Source organism: Ascochyta rabiei, chromosome 7 (genome assembly GCF_004011695.2).
Source record: "Ascochyta rabiei chromosome 7, complete sequence".
Classification (NCBI taxonomy): Eukaryota; Fungi; Ascomycota; class Dothideomycetes; order Pleosporales; family Didymellaceae; genus Ascochyta; species Ascochyta rabiei.
This window is the reverse complement of record NC_082411.1, coordinates 1,554,082-1,576,373: the sequence shown is the minus strand read 5'-3', so window position 1 is coordinate 1,576,373 and position 22,292 is coordinate 1,554,082. Positions and strand designations below refer to the sequence as shown.

Sequence of the window (22,292 nt, the reverse complement as noted above, 5' to 3'; positions counted from 1 at the left end):
TGTAATGCAGCTTGGACACAGCATTCTGGATGGCGAGTCTCTGAACTTCTCTGATCTTAATTTTAGTACTTGAGTGCACTGCTGATATGTTCTTTATACCTGGGATAGTTGCAGTGATGCAGGATATTCCTGAGACTGGCTCATTGTTACGTGGTTCAGGAAGATGGCTCTTTGACATGTATAGATGTAGGAATTGAAAGGGCAAGAAGTGACTTAAATATTGATACCCAGTTTTATGGTCTTATCATAGTGTAACTGGAGCAGCGGGGCTGGAGAGGCATTTCAGACTCCGAAAGGAAGATAGAAGTAACACTGCTCCACGCCACCCACTAGTGTTTCAGGTCTATGGTGACTGGCGTGGGTTTTCGTTTCTGGCGTGTAGTACAGACAGTTTGTCATACGCTGATTATGACACACAAACCAGGTTTCGTTCACGAAAAGAAAGCTGTTGAGTTCCGGCCCGGAAGATAGAGGTCCACTAAATCCACGGAGAAGCCGGGCTTAGTACCCGGCGTTCCCTGATATTGAACAGGCCTTTTTGGCTAGCTGATGCTTTCTAGATCAACAGGGGGCCGGGGTCACTAGTCCAGTACGGCACAGCCGGAAGATACGACGCTACTGGATATTGGGAGATGAAGCCCCGACTAAGCCCTTTTTTTGTCACTACTTTTCAGAACATTAAGGTCATCGGGTCAACTAAGGCATGGCGTAGTACTAGCGGACTTAGATCCTTGCCAAATTCTCAGTCACATTCGGAAGCGGCGGACCGTACTTGCAACATTCGAAATCTTCAGCGTGAACTTATTACTTGCGGTTTCTTAGTTACGCTTACTTGTTAGTTATAAATGTATACCTCCGCCGCTAGGTACACGTCTAGCAACTAATATGGCTTCGAGCAATCACAATGCATGGTTTCCTGAACAGCCGACGCGGTTGTCGTCCTTGGATGCAATGATCGCCCCCAGATCGTCCCGCGCATTCACGCCTCGCTTGCCACCACTCCCGGAACAGGATTGGGATTTTAGTTGGGAAGAAAACATGGTTATCCCGCAGGACCCGTACGCAGGCTTCGAACAAGCCTCAACAACCGTCGTTGATGCAGCCGCCAACGACTCTACACCGCCACAAGTATACAAAGAGCTGAACCAGTTACGAAATGAAGTCCGACAGTTGAGTTGCGATATCTCAGAGCTGCAAGACATGTTCAGTAAACGGCTAGATAGTATGGAGACACGCATTGTGGTAGCTCAACGCTATGTTAATAATCTGGTACCTTGGTCGATGGAAGTTCACGAGAAGTATTCAAAATTACTAGAGGCGGTGGAGAAGCAGGAGGACCGAGCCACAGATAGTACCACGTGATGCACTAAGTAGAACTGCCTGAAAATATTATACTTTTCTTACATTGTCGTTCATGACTGCCTAGTAACTACGTACGCGTTTTTCATTGCTAAGCTTTATGTAATGTGAAGGAGTATGGTTCCATCTTACTAACTGCCCAAATCGCATCCCGGTAGCAAAGAACGCATCCAGCAACGATACGGCTGAGGATAAGTTGGTTCAAATGTCACAGTGATTGTGGGGCCACGTTAGCCCATCTATTCCAGGGCTAAGACATATCCGCCATATCGCATCAGAACTCAATCATGCGGCTTCGGAGCGAGATAGAGACTGCGGATGCGAGTAACCAGCAGTAGCTTCTTAACTATCAGCACTGTGTGGTTTTGTGATTTTCGTTCGTCTGCGGCGTGCTTGGTCATATCGCTGTCTTTCGGTGACGCTATCTTGAATAAATCGATCACGTTCCTTGCGCTCTGCTGTCATCTGTTCTGGCTTTAATAAAATCGCCCGAAGACCTTGAATAAGGACTAGGGCCCAGGCTTGTACTTGGAGCCCCATGATCTAATACAAGTCTAATAAATGAAAGGGATATTCTAGAAACAGAAACTTTCAAGTACTGAGATCTATTATCAAAGTGTAAAACTTCTTCCTTGTCCAAAGGTAAGTATTATTTGATTGCTACTTAGCCTGTGACTGTATATCGCATAATTCTTAGTGCAGACAGTCTTTAAGTCTCTTGCACCGCCTTTTAGAGGCTCTAGTTTTCAAAGGCATAGCTCTTTTTCTCTTCCTGGTGATCTGACACTGACAACCGCTCGTACTCGCATAGTCCGCGATTTGATGATCTGATCTGCCAAACCCAGCGTCTAGCAACTGGAGTCTTGCGAACTGTGTCATTGATTGCGGAAATCCGCTGATTCTATGCTGACCCAATCGGTTGAACTGTACCTGAATGGACACGCTCTGATCGACGTGGTAGATTTTGAAGTTGACGACCTTGCGGTAATGACCACATGTAGCACAAAGACTGGAGCCGCCAATGTAACCTAGGCTAGGACCATCTTTCATAGTAAATGAGGCTTCTGGATATTCCTGCAGAATTCTCTCAATCAGAGCGCGTGTGTCTGGACTACGACAGCGGATAGAGCCTGAACATATAACAGACGCCCCCTTCGCGACCGGCTTTCGGTGAAGTTCAAAGAAGAATGAACCAGCAAAGAGCGCCTGTGTAATGCTGGAGAAATCGTAACCCCAAAGGAAGGTCGCAGCCAAGTCTTCTAGTTCCGGTATCTTGCTAACATCATCAAGCGGAGGCTCCCTGTCCAGCGCTATGTTGATGCGGAAGTATTTGTGTCGTTCGTCTTTATGTACGCGATTTAGGTGATTGTTCCAGCCGCTCTGGGCGTTTAACATGGCGTTGAAAAGCCGAAACAAGCGTGGGAAGAAGCGATCACAGAAACGCAATCTTGCAGACACAGTATGGGGTGAATCTAGATCTTAAGCAAACCCTGTACCTACTGAAACAGCTAGGTCAGGGACAGAGTCCCAAATAGCTTCCGATTCCCACTCTGCGGGGTCGATCGGATTATTGTGCTTCCCTGCACCACCGTCCTGAAGAAATCCTAAACCCCGGATAAACTTTGCTGGGAAGTAGGAGGGAGCTGCAGATGTTGCCCTAGCTCTATAAAAGGTCAGTTAAGTAGCTTAAAGAAAGAGACAGACCCTACGCGTCGCAGAGAAGAACTTCATCTTTTACGTGAGAAGCTCGATAGTGTTTGTAACCTGCAGTTGTCTATTAGTCTTATACCTGAAGATGGGATACAAGGTCTTACCTTGCCTAACTCCAGCTCCATTGTAATTAGAGAGGATGCAGAGTCTTGAATTAGACACGTCCATTGTAGTGACTGCTACTTTTAGTCCAGATATACCCACGTCAGATGGTATACTGCCGAATAGAGCAGCATCCAATCCAAATGCCTCTTTTACGCATGCTTCCATTCCAGCAGCTCCGTATAAACTATCTGTTAGCAAAGAAGATATAAAGCCGTAGATCTTTCCAAAAAGAGAATTCCCAAACGATTGGCGAGGAAGAAAGACCTGTTCTGCTAGCCGCTTAAAAATAACGATGCACTCGTCTATGTTCTGGCGCAAAAGAAACATAAGTATAATAAGGCCACCTGCATCTTATTATAAGTAACCTGTCTATCCATAGATGCTAAAAAAAGGAGTAATACTCACCTGTGCTTGTACCTAATGTTAGATCAAACTCATCGTAAATAGGATACGGTAGCTTTCGATACTTATCGAGCGCGTGCAATATGTGCAGGGTGAAAATTCCTCGAATGCCGCCTCCATTAAGGACAAGCAACCGGCATCCTGCTGTAGGCGGCTTAAGACGAACTGTAAGCTCGCCTTTGGATTGACACAAGATGCACTGGGAGATGCGGTATGAATATTCCATCTGCTGACGTTTTGACCCAAACCTGCAGGCACATGAATCACAGGGGTTGTGACCACAGTGCAAGCTATGTTCAGGCTTGCGAAAAAGACAGTAAAGACACAATTGGGAGCTGTACATTGTGTTCCAGTCGATAGGAATATTCTCCAGATTTCTCTTGTGTAGTTGGACTGCCGTAAGCGTCTCTTTTTCGAGTTCAGAGTAGAAACGGCAAAAAATGGCTTTCAAATGTGTACATGAGGCTGCTGGCGAGAGGTCTTGCTTAGAACGCCGCGACGAGAAGGCTTTATAGCAGTGGACTTCGTATAGTGACTCGAACACCTCAGAGGGTTTAAAGTCTGTTAATTACTACAGAAAAATAGTGACTTGAGTATAGAGCACTTACGATGCATTCCTGGTGGGAAGCTGTCTAACATGAATGCAGAAGCCATGTACTCTAAGGTAGCTTCTTTGGTCACGTGATTAGCAGCGCACAACTCTAAAAAATTCTGTAGATAGAGCCAGAGGCGGTCTTCTATTCGATTGCATTGGCGTGTAGCGAGAATGAAGTCGAATTCTGGGGAGGCAAATGTCGCAACGTGTCGTAATGCCAACTCGAAAAAGAGGTTGAGGTGGTTTGCCGAATAGAGCCTCTTGGAGGCACTTCTGCTTTTCCTTACCATCTCAATACTTGAGAGCATACTTTTCTTCAGAGTGAGATATCTATGAGAAGGTAGGGTTTTGCGGCCATTTGCTGGCAATGTCACCCGCCGAATGCTACCAAATGTTGTCAGATTGGCGACGCCCTTAACGTACTCCACAAGCGAGCCGCTCACCCAAGCAAACCGCTCACTTTTGCCAAGACCACACTAACACTACAACTACTTTGCAATATTACAGTATATAACAATAATATATTATACTACATAGTATATTACACTAATCTATAGTACTCTGCGTATCTTTACTACATGTTTGTGTGTTATGTCCTGTCTTGCTATATGTGCTACAGCGCCTTAAAGACTAAGTGCTCCTATTAACACGCAACCTCTTCTTTGCCTTCTTCCTATTACTACAGGCCTTAAACTCCTTAAGAGTAGTTAGCTGCACTCCCTCTATAAAGGTTAAAGTCCCTTCTTACTACAATTGCTTTCTTTTGTGTAATTTATGTTATGTAGCAGCCTTATTAGCTATCTAAAGGTTAGCAACCTAGTTGTGTACTAAAACTAGTAAATGCACTATTAGCTCTGCGCCTTTAGTAAGCTAATTAAGAGCGTTAACTATTAAAGTTGGTAAGCTATTTGCGTGTCTCTCAATCCTCTCTTAAATCAGCTTTAATTAAGACCTAAACTCTAGGGTGTTGCTTAGTGTTTTAGACTTCTAGGTACTCTTATCTATAAGGGGTAGTGGTAGGGTACACAACTGCACTTTAAGCTTTAAGATTACAGCTTCTAGGTTAAGTAGGACTAGGCCAGCACCTCTAAATCCTCCCTAGATGTTGCTCTTAGTAATTAAGGCGTTAAAAGCCGCTTTAAAGCATAGTAAGAACTTAAGTTTAGTAATACGCGTAATCTTGCTATATATCAGCTACTTAGCTTAGCAGCTATAGGCTTTCTTTATTAGGGCAAAATAGCCTACGTTAAGTGGCTGTAGTAGGTGTAATAAGTGTAGAGGTATATACAGAGTAACAATCTTATACTTCTTATAGTACTAGTAGAATTTAACTAAGTTGTAGCTCTTATAGCTGTCTAGAATAAGCAGCTAATAGCTGCTAATAGTGCGCGCCTTTGTGTGCTTATTAAAGTGCTTTAACTACTTAACTCTAAGCTTGTTGTTAGTCTAGCTGTTATTAGAGATACTAATAACCTAGTTGTTAGGTATACTAGGCTCCTTATACTAGGCTAAGAGGTAGTGCTTACTAGAGAGGATAATAAAGGGTGGGATAGACCAGCCCTTTGCGCAGATGCCTTAGATAATACTGGTCTACTCTTAGTTACCCTGCTGCACTGCCTTTAGTCTCCCTTAACGCTTAGAGCCTGTAACAATAGCTCCTATAGATATAACACCTATTATAAAGCCAGACTTATTAAAGTTGTAGGTGTCTTTATCTAGGATACTATACTTAGCTTTAGTATTCTCTACTAACTAGAACCAGTCTCTAATTACCTTAGGATCCTTACATAGGGCTCTCTTGTAGTTATACTTACAATTAAACTTAATTTTAAGCTCTAGCTAACGTTTAATAAAGTTAGCAGCCTAGTTCTTACTAATATAGGTCTAGTAGCGCTCTATAAGCAGAGAATTGGCTATATCCTCTATATTAGTAAGCTAGGGCAAGTATCCTTACTTGTCTAGCTTTAATACATGCTAGATAATTACCTCCTCTTTAGTGCTTGTTAGCTTTATTAATTTAGGCTTATAATTGCGTTATAAAGAGGCTCTAGCAAGTTAATTACTAAGTGTTCTTTAAGGTATATTGTAGATTGCTGCAGTGCGTTACTAAGAGAGTATTACGTCTTATTAAATAGCCTGTAGGGCAAGCTATATATCTGCTTTATTTAAGGGCTTTTTTATGTTGTTGCGTTGCGGCATTGTAGGTAGTATGAAGTTTGGTGTGGTCTTAGCAAAAGTAAGCAGTTCGCTTAGGTAAGCGGCTTACTTGTAGAGTACGTTAGCTTAAGCTAGTATATCCTAACCTTATATAGTTAGCTATTAACATACTTACTATCTCTGCCTCTAGCAGCAATTATAAGCGTATGTTTAGCAAGCTTAGTAATCTACTTAAGCCTAAGCAGCGTAAAGTAAATAGTTACTTATTATTAGCTCTATAGGCACTGCGCAGCTAGATCTACGCAGGTTTCTTAACACTAAATAGAGCCTAAACAGAGGGGTAGACTAATAATAAGATAGACTCTAAGTACGCAATAGGAGACTAGGAAACAGATACTTACTAATTTTGTACTAGAGTATTCTTTTACTATACTAAATTACTTAATTAAATTAATTAACTAAGTTAATTAAGCCTCTACAGCAATCTAATTAATTTAATTTGCTGCTCTAATTGCGCTGACTAAGCCAATTCAAGCCGGTGCCGCCAAGTTGATTGACTTGATTGTTGACAACTTTGCCAGTCAAGTTCACCACGCATCTACTTTCCAAACCCCCACTTCTGGATTCCAGTATCTACCCCAGCTTCATATACAACGTAGACCTTGCTTCCCACCTACGTGAAGTAATATCTCAACCCCTCTCCTAGCCACAAAATCCCTTGAATATAATGAAGCCAACTGGCACCGTTACTCTCGACCTTGGGTCTCATGGTCAGCTTAAAGGATCCGTTTTCGCGAACGGCGTCAAGAGGTTCACCCACATACCATATGCACAACCACCAACTGGACCCAGACGATGGAAAAAACCTGAAGCGCTTCCCAAGGACTACGTTTACGGCAGCAATGGCCCGCTGGACTGTACTCAGTATGGCAACGTCTGTCCGCAGCCGGAGTATATCATCAATGGGAGTAGTCTGATCAATACGGACTACAATTTCGACGAAGATTGTCTTGCTATCAACTTGTGGCAGCCGCCTGGCGATGCACCCAAAGAGGGCTGGCCGATACTTGCATGGATCCATGGGGGTTGGCTTCAGATTGGCGACCCCTCCCTCAAGGAACACTCTCAGCCGACACAACTCATTGCAGAAGGAGGCCTTAAAGCTATCGTAGTCAGTATTGGGTATCGTCTGAATATCCTCGGTTTCCTTGCTGGTAAGGGATTGAAAGGGAACTTTGGCTTTTGGGTGCGCCTTACCTACGCACTACTGAGACCGTCGCTGATTAGACGTATAGGACCAAAGATGCGCTCTAGGGTGGCTCCAAGACTATGCGCCGTACTTTAACGGCAATCCGACTCGTGTAACTCTAGGTGGGCTTAGTGCTGGTGCTTTCTCGACGCATGTCCAGTTGAATTATGAGCTCACGCGTGGCAACGATCAGAGGCCGCTGTTTAATAATGTGTGGCTACAGAGTAACGCTATACCTGCGCAGCCAAAGGACTTGCAAGAAGGTATCAGTAGTGACCAACGGTTCAAATACTGCAAAGCTGACAGGATTCAGTCGACGCCCAGCTACAGAACGTGTTTGACACCTTCAACATTGAGACATCGTTGTCTCCAGAAGAAAAGCTCGAGCAGCTGCGCAAGATCCCAGCATCTGCTCTTGTCAAAAGAATATTTGACTTCGAAGTTCACACATTCCGTGGCGTAACTGACGGAGAGATGATCCCTGCAGACCTGGTTTCTGACATCCACTCAGGCAACTTCGCAGCACGCTTCAAACAACGTGGTATGCGAATCCTCATCGGAGAAGCAGAGACAGAAGAGATTCTCTATGCTTTAACCAACCCGCCGCCTTCCTCTTCCACATCCGACATGCTGAGTGCGCTGAACAACTACTATGCTCAGCCCGTGTGCGAGAGTTTGCTTTCTCTCTACACCAGCGATGGCTCGGCTGCCGATTCTAGGGTGGCGACTGCACTGTCGCATAAAGATCCAGAAAAAGCTCAGCAGTTGTTTGGCCTCATCACGTCAGATGTGCAGGTCCGCGCTCCTATTCGTGTACTCTCCAAGGCCTTGTTCGACGGCGGAGTGCCTGCAAAACATATCTTAAGGTATCGAGTCGCATATAGACCAGAGTGTTCAGACAAGGTCTACCCGAGACATTTTGGCGTTACGCATGGTGCTGACGGTGTGAGCTGGTGGTTCATCGAAAGGTACGGGTTCAATGAGAAGGAGACAGAGACAGTGAAGAGATGGTTGGAGCGAACGCTTATACCGCTTGTAACAAGTGACGGACAGAATGGGGAGAGGATGAATGCGGAGCAGTTCTTGTATTTCAAACAAAGCGGGGAGATTGAAGCTGTGAGCGATGAATATTGGGGGTGGATGATGCGCGTTGCAGAGACATTGCGCAAATAGACGTTGGCTTTGGTTCTGCGTTTTGAGATATATCATGTCAAATCTCAAGGTTATCGAAAATTCCAATATCATTGATATGCTAAAAATCTACAGGGGTATCATCAATCGTTATTCATCCAAATCGTCATCCTCGATGATTCTCGAGCAAATCATCAGCTCTCTACAACTCCATCGCATCCCCATCCGAAACTCTCCCCATGTTCTCCATTCCCCTTGCCTCATCCGCCCACGTCTGCCCCCAAACCCTGTAGTACAGATCCCTCATATCCCGCGGTTCCTCCCCATGCTTGATCCCGAACATAAAGTGTCTCTTGAACACCGTTTCATTCCCAAAATACTTGTCGCAGGTCCCACAATACAGCACACCCAGCGCTCCCTTCTCCGTTCGCTGTCGCGCTTTCCGCGGCACTGAATGCGTAGACTGGTCGAATGGCGTGTACTCTGCGCTGGGCTGCTCGTGCTCGTCGTGCATAGTATGCACACTCCCCTGTTCAGCGTTGAAGTGCGCTGCATCAGGGAAGAAATCCTGACCTGCGTTGAGAAATTCGAACCCATCTTGCTCCATGTTGGGTGGCGGTGACCCGGAGCTGGAGAACTCGAAGCCGTCAGTGTCGAGCGTCGGTTCGTCGACGTCACGCTGTGTTGTGCTGTGTGGCTTGCGCGGATAAGACGCCTCGTCAGGACTGTCGTAGTCGGAACTGAGCTCGCCGAAGGATATGGCATCAGAGTCTGAGGCGGGCGCGTGAGTTTGTGGGTCGGCCATGTGTGCCCGTAGTTCGTGCCGAGAGGCGAAGGACTGGTGACAGGTAGGGCATTGACCGACTATCTTTCTCCGCTTGGACGATGGTATTGTCGAGTCCATGTTTGGTGTCTTGGGTTGCGGATAGTTTTGTGGTTGATAGTCTGTGTCTGCCATTTTACTGAGGTTTTTGGGCGATACTGTTTTAGAATGTGATGATATATAGAGTCGGTGATAATGCAATTTGTAGTGTGCTTAGTTTCTGATGAACAGTAGAGCAGATATGTCAGATATCAATTTATACATATATGGACAGGGTTCGATCGTGTCCCGTGTTGCTTCGAGAATCTATGGGGGGATGCTCGAAGATCTGAGGAAGTTCGCGTGATTGGTCGAATCTTCTGGAAAGATCCATAAATCGACTGGATCGGGCCTAGCGTGTTGCTCCTCAGATGACATCCCAACTTACCTAGTATGTTCATGCTCAAGTTACGTTGAATTTGGATTGGCTTTTCCAACTACTAGAAACGAAAGAAACAGCTTCAAATGCTTCGGGACTGTTGCATCACTTGCATACACCGGATGTGCAGCTATCCACCCATCGTGCTTAACGAAGATCTAAGATCTCCCAGCACACGAAGCGAGATCTCGTCTTGGAAAACAAACTAGGAATGAGAGGGCAGCTAATGCAGCTTGTAGATCACTGTTGTGAAGATGATACAAGCGAGAAAATCAGATGCGAATATACAAAGGAGCGTCAGTCACCCGTCAGCCGCTTAGCGCTTAGACCTCATTTCCTGTTTTCGGCCCAACGATCTATCTACAGAAAGAACAATCTCGTTCGGCACTTTTGCGGACTCATGCCTTGATTTAGTGGGAGACTGCACACTTACGGCTATGGTCCTTGACGAAGCCAGCTTTCGTGAAATGCCCCAAAGTCAATCGTACGACGTCGCTCCACTTTGGCCTAGATCGCACGGGGCGCTAACTCGCTACGGTCTTTACAGTGCGAGTCAAGTTTGATTTTACAGCCTTATCCTAGACGACCCTTAACCAGCATGTTGCGTCAGTCATGTCCTTTTCTCCAGCCAACGTTGTGTCTCCTCATGTCAAAACCCGTTCGTTATGGTCGAAAGCACCACAGAACCACCGGTTGCCTCACCTTGAGCGGCGGGCAAACCTGGAAAGACATGGAAGAAAGCTATGCACTCTTCGTTGTGTGTTGTAGCTTCGCTCGTTTTATTGAATTACTTTTAGACATAGTTCAACCTTCAGCCGTAATCCAGGGATGAGCCTCAAGCTACCGCTAAGTGGAACACGAGTCGCTGAAAGCTCACGAACATCCCCGTCAACAAATTTCCTAGCGCTATGAGACCACTGCGACGATTCCATCGTTCTAGCTCGAATATGCCCATGTCTAGCAACAATGGACGGCGACGGAGTCGTGAGGGGCGGCTGGGAGGGTGTTCTTGACAAAAGCCGTACGAACCCAGCTTGATCCAATCTCAACCTCCTTCTCGTCGATTATCTGTTTTACTGCCAGTTTCACCATGGCCCCCTCACGCAAGGAAACAACCATTGGCCTCTGTCAGAGAGTCAATGCGCAAGGAAACACTGTCTCGATTCGCATGTTAGAATACCTAAGCTCGTCGAAAGAGCCAGTGCGAGGGTTCTTCCATTTGGCTACAGCCTTCCTCAACCTTGCTCGTCTAGTCTGGTCGATCGAAGCAGGCATTAACGAGTCGTTCAAATCACACAAGACTTATCCAGTGGAGATCACACAAGGGCTGGATACGCGTTTTCGGCAGGTTTACGATGAGTTCACAGTTCTGAGCCAGATGATCTCAAGGTTCATCGATAACGACAATGGCAAGGGCGGCCTGGGCAAGCGTATGCGTATGATGTTCGCCGACTCGGAAGTGGACAAGGTGCGGTTGGCACTTTTGAAGAGTATCGAGTCTTTGAAAGTAAGCTCTGCTATCTTTCGGTGGACGATAGGCGACGACCATGCCGATGCAACTATATCAATCGGATATGCTGGTCTCATTGCTGCCCTCGAGCGCATCAACCCGACAAAGACAACATCCGCACTAACGCCTCGTCGGACTCCTCCGCCAGCAACGTCACCACCTCTACCGCCGTCGAAGAGCGACCATAGTCCTTCGGAACAAGTTTTCCCACCCGTCCGCCTGGATAGCAGGCTGTCTTTCAACGAACTTCGACCAACAGCAAGCGAGCTTACAAACTTAGCCAGGATGCGGCCCAATTTGAGCGACATGAATCCACAGCATCAGGAGCATCGAATGTCCCCTGACGTCACCTATTTGCACGACGACTGGCGAACATCCAGCATACACTCCGGTGGCTCGGTTCGAGAAGCTTCACATCCTAGTTCGGCAAGACCTTCTGATAGACTGGTCCACAACCACCACATGCCCTACGAGGAACCGGCGTGGTCTCGGAGGGAACACAACAACAATCTCAACGTTCACGAATCTCGTTACCCGCACGATAGCTTTATGTCACGTCCTCAGATGGATTCTCCTACGATGCACAACAGGATATTACGTCAGTCAGGAAGCCCGAGAGCGGTCGGTGGCAGAGAGGATGTGGTCGCAGCAGTCAGGCAAGGGCATAGCCGTGTCCTTGAACAGCTGCTAGCAGGTGGCACCAAGATAGATCCTCTCACAGAAGCTGGCTTGTTACGTATAGCCATCGAGAACAGAGATCCAGGGACGACCTCTGTCCTTCTTCAGTATGGAGCTGACGCAAATGGCTCCAACGAGGGTGGTATTACTCCACTCTTCGCTGCCACGCAAGCTGCGTCTGTACAGTGTGCTGAGATTTTACTCAAGAATGGCGCTGATGCGAACTTCAAAGACAATGAGGGTACCACAGCGCTCTTCAAAGCTATTCAATCTGGTCAAACAGACATCATGGCAACTCTTTTGGATCACGGCGCCGACCCCAATCTTCCATGTCCCAAGCATCCTCTGTGGCCATCTTGTTACCACCCGGACGCACTTAGCCTTCTACTCTCGCGCGGCGCTGATCACAAAAGGACCCCTGGCATCATGGAGCTTGCCGCAAGTCTAAAGAAGCTAGAATCTGTCAAAGTCCTCATCAACGCCGGTGTCTCCCCAAACGTCAGAAAAGATGGAGCATATACGCCCTTGGCTTCTGCAATTCGCGACAATAGCCCAGACATTGTAACCTACCTCCTTGAGAAGGGTGCAGACCCCAACTACAAAGCCGTCGAATATCCGACCTTCAAATGTATTACCCACAAACGTACACATTTCCTCCCGCAACTCGTCGCAGCAGGCGCAGATTTATACACGCCCAAAGGTATCATCGAAACTGCTGTCTCCCACAAAGACAAAGATGCTCTCCTCTACCTCCTTGACCAAGGCGTCAACCCTAACGACCGCTGTCCGGAAGGCGGTCACACGGCCCTGACAACTGCCATTCGTGAAAATGATCTTGAACTTGTCGACATTCTGCTCGAACGTGGCGCCAACCCAGCGGTCCGTGGGCAAGACTGGCCGCTCTGCATGGCGGTCAGGAACCCCATTGTGCTGAAGCGTCTTCTCGCTGTTCCCGGAATAAACCCCCGCGCTTTTCGCGGCGTGGTAGAAATGGCTGTTCACGCAGGTCAGCTGGAAAGCGTCAAACTCCTGCTTGGCGCAGGTGTGAGTGTAGAGGATAAGAACTGTGGTGTGTTCTCCCCTTTGACAACGGCAATTCGCGAGGGGCACAGGAGTATTGTGCGCTATCTTCTCGACGAAGCAAATGCGGACCCCAATGCACCGGGTGAACACCTCCCTCTTGTCAAGGCGCTACGCAGCTACGACGGCACCAACACGGAAGTCATTCAGATGTTGTTGAGCAGGGGCGCGGACATTAACAGGATGCACAGGGGGTGGAACTCTGTGCTCCAGGCGGTAGAGAACAGCGACACTCAAGTGCTAAGTCTGCTTGTTAGTCTGGGCGGACCTGTCGACCTGCAGGCTGTCGACGAAACTGGGCGGCCAGTGATTGACATTGTTGGCGATCGTGATTGGGAGGAGGGTCTTGCGCTGCTCTTTCCTAAATCTGCCTCCTCGCGGGCTAGACAATGAGTCCGTTTGGCGTGGTTGTTGTTTTCTCTAGTTGCTGCTCTTTTACAGACAATCTACGTTGAAAATGTTCCCTTCTGGAGTAATGGTGGTGGTAGCCGAGGACGACTATGGAGGGCTTTTGTAAGCAGATGCATACTGTAATTTCCAGATGAACATCTGCAACACTACACAGGCGTAATACCCATCATGTTGATATGCGCGTACTGTACCATTTCATTCGTCATTTGTAGCCGGATACATTTTGAGTACCACATTCCCTATCTCACATCTCCCGCGTCAGTCATGAGGCTCTAGATTTCCCTCGTGCCTGACATATCCGCATAGCGTCGTGTCACACACCAATCTTCTCCAACGAAAGGCCAAATAGAACCACTCAGAGGGCTGAGTATTGCGTTCTCAGCCCGGCTGCAAATGCATCTTTCGTGGAGTAGGAAACTACATAAGCCTGTCAAACCCACGCAACATTCAACATAGCCGTACGAACAGCACGTCCAAACTTCGTCACGAAAAATCTTTGAACAATTCAATCTCCCCACACGCACCTCGGACTCGGCGCGAAGAAGCCTCTACATCCCGGACCCAGTACTGCATGTCCGACCACGCCACCGCTATGCGATCCACGTCAGGAAGCGGATAAAAACCCGATCGAACCCCTCCCTCTGTCATCACAACTCTAGCGCAAAACCGGCTGAGGTTATAACAAGTACTGCGTATCTTCTGCTTTTCGCCTCATGTGACATGGTTTGGTGAGGTAGTCGGCGTTGAATGCAAACTCGAAGGAGGTGCGGACAGAGAGAGGGAGAGGGGGGAGGGGCATCCGGTAGGCGCCTTCGCGGGCTTGGATCCAGAAGACACAGTCGATGTGCTCCCAGTGCTTTGTCGACGATGACGTTGCTCTAGGCACTGGCTTTGCTGGCTTTGGCGTGTCCTGTAATAATTCATCCTCGGACAGTGAGTCGATCAGAGCTTCTTCATTCCCATAGTGAGGCTCTGGTCCACTGTCTTCTGACGACACGGTGGCATCGCGCCATAGTAAGGATTGGGAGATTGTGTTTGGGCGGTATCATGCGCGTCGTGGTGTTTGACGCGCTCGGTCAGGCGTGCGAAGTGGGATGAGTACCTTTTGCTTTTTCTGATTTGACGACGCCGGAGATTGACGGAGGGATTCTTCTGGCCTTTGAAGATGTAAGTACAGCATCTGTGAAAAGGGGGGAGGGTTCACATCGTACGTGTAGATTCAGCCTCGTATGCCTTCCTCGTACCAAGTCTGCGGCTAGACGACGAGGACCTGGTATCTTCCGCTACTGACCGGCTCGACTTGCGCGAAGATGACTCGGCTTCCGGCAGAGCCGACACGCTCTGATCGATCCCTACCGTGTCCGTGCGCGTGATGCCCGGATTCGCGTGACGCCCCACCAACACCAAATACACCAATCTTTAACGCGTCACAACATAACTAATATAGATCTAATTTAATTAGCAATAAAAGTAATTAAATCCTTAAAACTAGGAGAGGATTTTTTGTATAACAAAGTTGCAGCTAGGTTTAGTATTAATAGATTAATGTTAGCTTAGAGACACTAAGGCCTTTAGGCATTATACACAACTAAGATTATTAAATAACAACAACTTAACCTATAATAAGAGATAGAGCTAGTAAAGTATATAGAATTGCTTACTAGCTGTTACTTACCTTCTATATAAGAGATAATACAGAATTTCGCGTTACTACTAGCTTAAAAACTAGTCTCTAAAAGCTAGGTTACGTGTTTTATTAATAAGTACTCTATCTATCTTATCTTACGTTACTTAACTAGGATAGATTGCTAGCGTTATAACGCTAATTCCTATAATAAATATAAGCTCTATTTTAACCTACTACAGCTTAAGATTACTAAATACTTAATTAAGCCTTACTATATATATAATATAGATAAAAAGGGCTTTATAATTAGACAGACTACTAGAATAAAATATGTGTTTAGTAAACGTATATAGATAAAAAGAAAGGTTAAAGCATCTATTTAAGATAGTAACTAGAATTAGTAGATACTTATAGCGTGTGTGTGTGCTAATAGATTAGTGTTACTACCTAGGCTTATCTACACGTCTAAGAAGAGCAATATTAAATTAGACTAGGTAGCTAAAATTAAGCTAGGGGTACACTTAGTAATAGTTACCTTATCTCCCTTAGGATAGTTAAACAATAAGATTAGGCTTACGTAGCTAGAGTAGGTGTTTAATTACTATACTAAGGAGAAACCTTAGAGGAAGTAGAGGTTATTAATACTAGATAGCTATAGATCCTATATAACAATAGACTTTATTAACTACTATAATAATAACAAGATACTCCTAGCTATGTTACCTCCTTACTTAACCTAGACGCTCTAGCTGCTTAATATAGTGCTGTTTAAGCCTCTATTAACAGTATACTTAAAAGCTGTTACAACAGAGATCTATAAGTCTTAAAACTATACAAATATTAAGAGAGTAGACTTCTTTTAGCTCTTCTATTAGGTGTAGATCTCTAGCTTTACTAAAAAGCTAATACTTAAGTCCTTTAACGCAACAGGTATCTATCTACTTAATTCTAACATTATCCTTAATTACTTTACTAAAACACTACTAGAGAGCTTAGAGAGCTTAGATTTAGATACTATGTTATCTTCTGTTTATAGTAATAAAGACTAGCTTAAAATAGAGACGTTGTTATAGAAGGTTGCTAGAGATAAGAGTAGTTGCAACGCTAAAAAGATAAGACAATTAATTTACTATATCTTAGTTAAGGCCTTACTCCTCTAATATAAGATAGATAGCCTTAAAAAGACGCTTAAGAAGTAGAAGAAGTATAAGAAGAAGAATAAAGCCTTAGATTTGCAGTAGTAAAAGGAGTACTATAGTAGTGCTGTTTTTTAGTTACTAAGGAAGATTAAAGAAGCACACTTCTGTAAAAGGATAAGAAAGTAAGAAGAAAAGGAGGAAGTACTTAGAAAAGCGACTAATAAGAAAGTAGCAGCTGCTAAGAAGCTAGTTAAGGAGAAGGAGAAGGAGGAGAAGTGTGTAGTAAGAGAGGCAGCTAAAGAGAGGCGTAAGAAGGAGAAGGCTAATATAGCAAATTAGAAGGCTAAACAGAAGGCTAAAAAGCAGTATTAATAATAAAAGCTTAATGCTGTAAAAGCTATATAATTGCCTTAAAGGGGTAAAAAGAAAGCTTTATAAGCAACCTAGCTAAAAAAGCATTAAAAATATACTCCTAGAGATAATGTTAGTAGACGTAGTCCCCTATTACCGCCTCTAGCTGCCCTAACTATTACTACCTACAGCAGCTGTAATATTACACTTCTAAGTAAATATTAATAGGCTAAATTAATTAACGTACTCCACGGGTGAGCGGATCAAACGGGTGAGCGGATCACTCTGCCAAGACCACACCAAATTTCTACCCTATTATAGCTTGCATTAGCCCACTTTAGCCTTATATACAGTAGTGCAGTACATAATATTATTTAGAAATATCTTCTATAGCCTTCTTATATATACGCAAGTTATGTCTAACATTATAGCACTTTGTACAGCATCTTTAGGTTACTTCCCCTCCTTTAGCGCGCACTTGCTTCTTTGCCTTCTTACTATTACTACGCGCCCCAAACTTAGTTAGAGTAGTTAATTAAAGGCCTTTCTTAGCTGTTAGGACTTCCTTCTGCTATAATTGCTTTCTTTTATACGATTTATGTTGCATAGCAGCCTTATTTGCTGCTTAAAGCCTAGTAATCTCCCTTTAAGCTAACACTAGCTTATGCGCTACTATAGCTGCGCCTTTAGTAAGCTTTTTAAAGGCCTTAACTATTAAAGTTAGTAAGCTGCTTGCATGCCTTTAAATCCTCTCTTAAACCAGCGTTAATTGCGACCCTAATTGCAGGGTAGTGCTTAGGGTTTAGGACTGCCAGGGCTTATCTTCTACAGTAGGTAGCGGTAGGGTACGTAGGCGGACATCAAGACCCATTATAACCTGTTCTGGGTTAAGGGGGACTATTCTAGCGCTTTAGAAGCCTCCTTAGATATTACTAGAAGTAAATATCTCCTTATAGGCGTCTATAAAGCATAGTAGGAACTTAGTTTTAGTAATATAAGTAATATAGTTATATATAAGATTCTTAGCTTAGCGCCTATATGCCTTCTTTAGAGGGGTAAAATAACCTATATCTAGTAGTTGTAAGAGGTAAGATAAGTGTAGAGGCATATATAGTGTAACAATCTTTGCTTCCTTATAGTATTGTTAGAAGTTAAGGGAGTTGTAGCTTTTGTGGCTGTTAATAAGGAGCAGCTAGTGTACTCCTTAGGTGCGCGTCTTTGTATAGGCATTAAAGTGCTTTAACTAGTCTAGACTAAGCTTGTTAGTAGTCTATCTGTTCTTAGAGACTCCAATAACCCAGTTATAGGGCAGATTGTCCTCTTTGTACCAGGCAGAGAGGTAGTTACAGCCTTTAAAGATAATAAAGGGTAGAATAGCCTACCCTGTGCCATTAATGCCCTGTATGACTGTTGTCTACTCTTAATTGCCCTGCTGCACTGCCTTTAGCTGTCCTTAACGCTCTAAGCCTGTAACAACTGCTTCTGTTAATATCTGGCCTATTATAAAGCCTGTCTTATTAAAGTTATATATGTTATTGTCCTAGATACTATACTTAGCTTTAACATTTGCTACAAGCCTAAACTAGCCCCTAATAATCTCTAGATTCTTACAGAGGGCTCTCTTATAGTCGTACTTGTAATTAAACCTTACTTTAAGGTTAGGGCAGCGCTTAATAAACATGTTAGGCCAGTTTATGCTAATATAGCCTATATTACGCTTAGCACGCAAAGAATTGGCTATATTAGCTACAGCAGCCAGCTAAGGAGCAAATCCTTGTGCATCTATCTTAAGGATGTACTTAGTAATCACGTCCTCCTTAGTCTGGTCTATAATCTGTTAAACTGGCATATAATTAGCTTATGCAGGTTGTCCTGTGTATTAAGCGTGTAGTGTGCTGTAAGGCATGTTATATATAGCTGCAGCGCGTTACACAGTAAGCGTTACGTCTTGTTTAATTGCCTAGAGCGCAAGCTGTATTGCAGCTTCTCTTAAGGGCGTAGATTAATGTTGTTGTTGAGGCATTGCGTGGTAAGGTGGAGGTTTGGTGTGGTCTTGGCAGAGTGATCCGCTCACCCGTTTGATCCGCTCACCCGTGGAGTACGTTATAAGCATTACTTTACTACTCTACTATAAAATCTTATAATAATAGCTATTATAGGTGGCTGTATAACCTTATCTCTGTATAAGCGTTAAGGCGGTTGGTGGGGCGTCACGCGAATCCGGGCATCACGCGCACGGACACGGTAGCTGTAGGAGGTGAGGTACGGCTGTTTCTCACCAACCCTCGCGGCTGATCTGGTTGAAGACGTCGTCATACTGGTTCTTTAGTATGGACACGCCATACAACGCCTTCAACGCCATTGCATACTTATGTGCAATGTCTGTCCTGTTTTGAGATGAGAGGTAGCGCTGTCATACGAGAACAAGACAGCAGTTGAGTAAAATGGACAGAGAGAGAACAAAGACAGCTTGCGCCGTCAGGCTGAAGCCTACATGCGTACTGACGCGTAGTCACGAGGGTATACGGTGTAACCCTTGGCGCAAGCACGTCGGCTTTCTTAGGCTCAAAGTGCAGTCATCTTAGGCTGACAAGATTTGCGTTTCTTCTCAGTGCTCAATACCAAATCCGGCGAAAGATTGTGGTTGGAAATGGAGAGATGTGTGTGGCGGGTGCTTTCAAGTAGCTATTTACTCCAATGCTAAGCAAGTGAATGCGGAATATCGAACTCTAGCTGTTTGTAAGATGTGTACTCATTATGTCATCTCAATGTACTTTTTTTCTTTCGTTACACTTCAAATCTGTCACCGCAGCGGCAGACTCTTCTCCTCAGGAACCTCTGCTCCGCCCTGGACAGGCTTAGCCTCAGGACTCGCTGCCGGCGTGAGCCAGGGCGTATCGTTCTCGTCCGTGACCTTGGGGGTCTTCACTCTCTGGTTCACGTATCCTGGGTCAGGGCTGGCCCACGCGAAGCCAAAACCATCGCCAAGCATCTCCTGGATCCCCTCGGCCAGGATCTGCACAGCCTGTCTCCTGTTCCGCGACCACTCCCAAGCTCTGCTCCACCGTCCAGCCTGGACGGCCGTCTCTTCGCCCCCCTCGAGCCCATCGAGAATCGAGCGCCAGACCAACATGGTCTTCTCGAGCTCAGGTGCGCGCGACACACCAATGACGCTCACACCGAGTTTTGTGCCGCCGACATCGTCGTTGGATTCGTGTTGCCAGGGCACGCCGGAGGCTGGATCGCCCTGGGAGCCGCACAGCGCACCCGCAGAGATCCACGTCTCTAGCGCAAAACGGATGGCGATGACTTCCAACCTCTCGCCGTACGAGTCGCAGAAGTCACTCGCGTTGCGGACTGCAGTGCGCAGCGTCGAAGGGGCGGGATGCCAGTCACCGAGCGCACCACACGGCACACCCTGCCGGCGCAGCAGACCCATGCCCAGAATCGACGCGTTGGGGACAACATCGACGCCGGCGTTGCGGAGACGCTGGATACCGCGGGGTCCAGCAAGAGTCTGGTTCTGGAGCGTGAAGTTGGCGTACGATTGCACCGCGTTCAGCGGCTCGCCTGTCTCACGCAGAACCATCTCGGCCATGTCGCCCAGCACATCGAGCGGGTATCCAGAGATACCAATGTACCGGACTGTGCCCTCTTCGTCTCGTATGCGCCGCAGCTCACGCACGGCCTCGAGGACCTCGGCAGGGCTCACAAACTCGACGTCGTGGCAGTACACCAGGTCGAGGTATTTGGTGTGCAACCTCTCCAAACTCCGCCTTACACTCTGTCGAACCCATTCTTTGCTATAGTCAAACTCGGATCCACGTATCCGCCCAACCTTGGTCAGGATCATGTACGAGTCTCGCGGGAAGGTTTCACGCACAAAAGGGGCCGCAAGCGCGTTGCCGAGCAGCTCCTCAGACGGACCGTAGTAGGGCGATGTGTCGAAGGCGCGGATGCCGTGTGTGAGGGCTGAGGTCACCAGCCCTGTTGTATCCATGGCGAATGGGTCGTCATTGTATTGGTGGTTGAAGGTCGCGGTGCCAAAGACAAGGGGTGGGAGAATGGAGGAGAGCTGAGTGCGCTGCCCGTCTGCGAAGGAGTAGGGAATTGGTTTTTGGCGAGAAGGCAATGTCGCCGTGGTGGTGGGGTGTTCTGTAGGGGTGCTTGCCATTACTGCGACCTGATTTACCGCGCGATTTTCGGCTTGTGAGAAGATGTGTGTTTTGCTGCTTTTGTTCCTACCGATCTCGGTGGGGTCGCGCCAGACGCGGTCGTGTTCCGCGCCGGTGAAGTCTGGTTGAACGCGCCGTGAAGAGATAGCTGGAGGGTCGATTGGATGAGAAAAGAAAGTATGAAAGGAGGGGAATCCTAGGAGCGAAGCCGCCCGTACTTGAGACCCTTCGGCGTGCCGGACCGCTTTCAAGCCAGCGTATCCATAAGCGTTCAATCGACGCCTCACCACCCACCGTTTTGGTGGTTCTGGATGCCCCACGGCGCATCAGAATCTCCGGCCGCGATGGCAGGAATACATGGACTAACACGGTTCGGCATGACGCCATCTGCGTCTAGAGCGTGTTCTCTCTAGCTTCACGCATCTGATTCGCTGCCACTGTCCAGGGCCAGGGCACATCAGATTGCCCTGCAGCTCGGGCTTACACGGCCGATCGTGCTGCTGACCGAAGACCCTTGCGGGAGGGACCGGAAGTGTACATGTGGTAAGAGAGCGGTTTGAAAATGCACGCTCAAACACCACAAATATCTGCACCCCCCGCACAGCCACGTAAACTTGGGTTTGCAGAAAGAGCAGAGCCGGCGTAGGAGGTAAGCTCAAGTCGGTCTCTGCACCATCCTCGTCTGACTCGATTCATGGCCGTCGAAAATGTTGGACTCGGCCCGTTAGCACAAACTACTTCCCGCTTCTCTCGTCTAGGCTGACGCATCAACCGCCTCTACCCAGCCATGCGCTGCGGGCGTTGTACAAGCGCTCTCTGTTCTGCATTGTGTTGTTCTGCAATGCTGCTGGAGTTATGCCAACTCTTGCTTACGTCCTGTCACGGAGTTCTACGCGCATACCTGTTTCAGAGGTCTGCGGGAGACCAGTGTATAACAGCACTTGCGCGTCCTCTCTGTGGGCATTGCCGACCGTGTCGTGTAGATTGCTGGCACGGCGCGCATGAACAACAGACACGAGAGACATCGTGTCAAAGTTGTGGCTGAAGACATGCTACTGATTCAACTCTTCTCGGGTAATTTCCATGATCGCGAGTGCGCTGGAATGTCGCAGCGCCGCAGTAAGCTTTTGGATGGATGCTACGAGCGACATAAGGGAAGCGGTAGGGTCTGAAGTGAGTAAACATGGCTAGTTCAGGTAGGGCCATCACTGCACTCGTCAGCTAGTAACAACAGTAGTGGCTACCAATCATTACACAACAAAATTCAACCATAGTTATGAACGTATAGCATCTCTAGTGTAAGAATTTGGTGGGCCTTCTGGTCTTGAGTGCGAGTCGTGATACACACGTCTTAGCTAAGCTCGTGCAGACC

At 46.6% G+C, this 22,292-nt stretch overlaps 5 protein-coding genes across 5 annotated transcripts, besides 10 other annotated features; 3 read left to right on the top strand and 2 right to left on the bottom strand.

The window, feature by feature from the left end:
• Window positions 1-885: 885 nt before the first annotated feature.
• EKO05_0005092 (uncharacterized protein) lies at window positions 886-1,362 on the top strand (the record flags this gene model as incomplete). Its single annotated transcript, XM_038945739.2, has 1 exon — window positions 886-1,362. One exon carries the CDS (start codon window positions 886-888, stop codon window positions 1,360-1,362), a length of 477 nt encoding a protein of 158 aa, XP_038799635.2.
• A 3,224-nt stretch (window positions 1,363-4,586) lies between these two features.
• Window positions 4,587-6,452: a mobile genetic element.
• Window positions 5,892-5,926: a tandem repeat.
• Window positions 6,451-6,905: a dispersed repeat.
• A 150-nt stretch (window positions 6,906-7,055) lies between these two features.
• On the top strand, window positions 7,056-8,750 carry EKO05_0005091 (uncharacterized protein; the record flags this gene model as incomplete). Its single annotated transcript, XM_038939368.1, has 3 exons — window positions 7,056-7,574; window positions 7,624-7,840; window positions 7,891-8,750. The coding sequence occupies 3 exons, from the start codon at window positions 7,056-7,058 to the stop codon at window positions 8,748-8,750; spliced, it is 1,596 nt and encodes a 531-aa protein (XP_038799633.1).
• Window positions 8,751-8,910: 160 nt separating this feature from the next.
• Window positions 8,911-9,612, bottom strand: EKO05_0005090 (uncharacterized protein; the record flags this gene model as incomplete). Its single annotated transcript, XM_038945738.2, has 1 exon — window positions 8,911-9,612. One exon carries the CDS (start codon window positions 9,610-9,612, stop codon window positions 8,911-8,913), a length of 702 nt encoding a protein of 233 aa, XP_038799632.2.
• A 1,427-nt stretch (window positions 9,613-11,039) lies between these two features.
• On the top strand, window positions 11,040-13,610 carry EKO05_0005089 (uncharacterized protein; the record flags this gene model as incomplete). The annotated part of the gene is made up of 1 exon (XM_038945737.1): window positions 11,040-13,610. One exon carries the CDS (start codon window positions 11,040-11,042, stop codon window positions 13,608-13,610), a length of 2,571 nt encoding a protein of 856 aa, XP_038799631.1.
• A 1,371-nt stretch (window positions 13,611-14,981) lies between these two features.
• Window positions 14,982-16,986: a mobile genetic element.
• Window positions 16,446-16,477: a tandem repeat.
• Window positions 16,647-16,716: a tandem repeat.
• Window positions 16,961-17,052: a dispersed repeat.
• Window positions 16,983-18,851: a mobile genetic element.
• Window positions 18,849-18,992: a mobile genetic element.
• Window positions 18,852-18,864: a dispersed repeat.
• A 556-nt stretch (window positions 18,993-19,548) lies between the features above and the next one.
• Window positions 19,549-20,919, bottom strand: EKO05_0005088 (D-arabinose 1-dehydrogenase (NAD(+)); the record flags this gene model as incomplete). Its single annotated transcript, XM_038939250.2, has 1 exon — window positions 19,549-20,919. The coding sequence occupies one exon, from the start codon at window positions 20,917-20,919 to the stop codon at window positions 19,549-19,551; it is 1,371 nt and encodes a 456-aa protein (XP_038799630.2).
• Window positions 20,920-22,292: the final 1,373 nt, after the last annotated feature.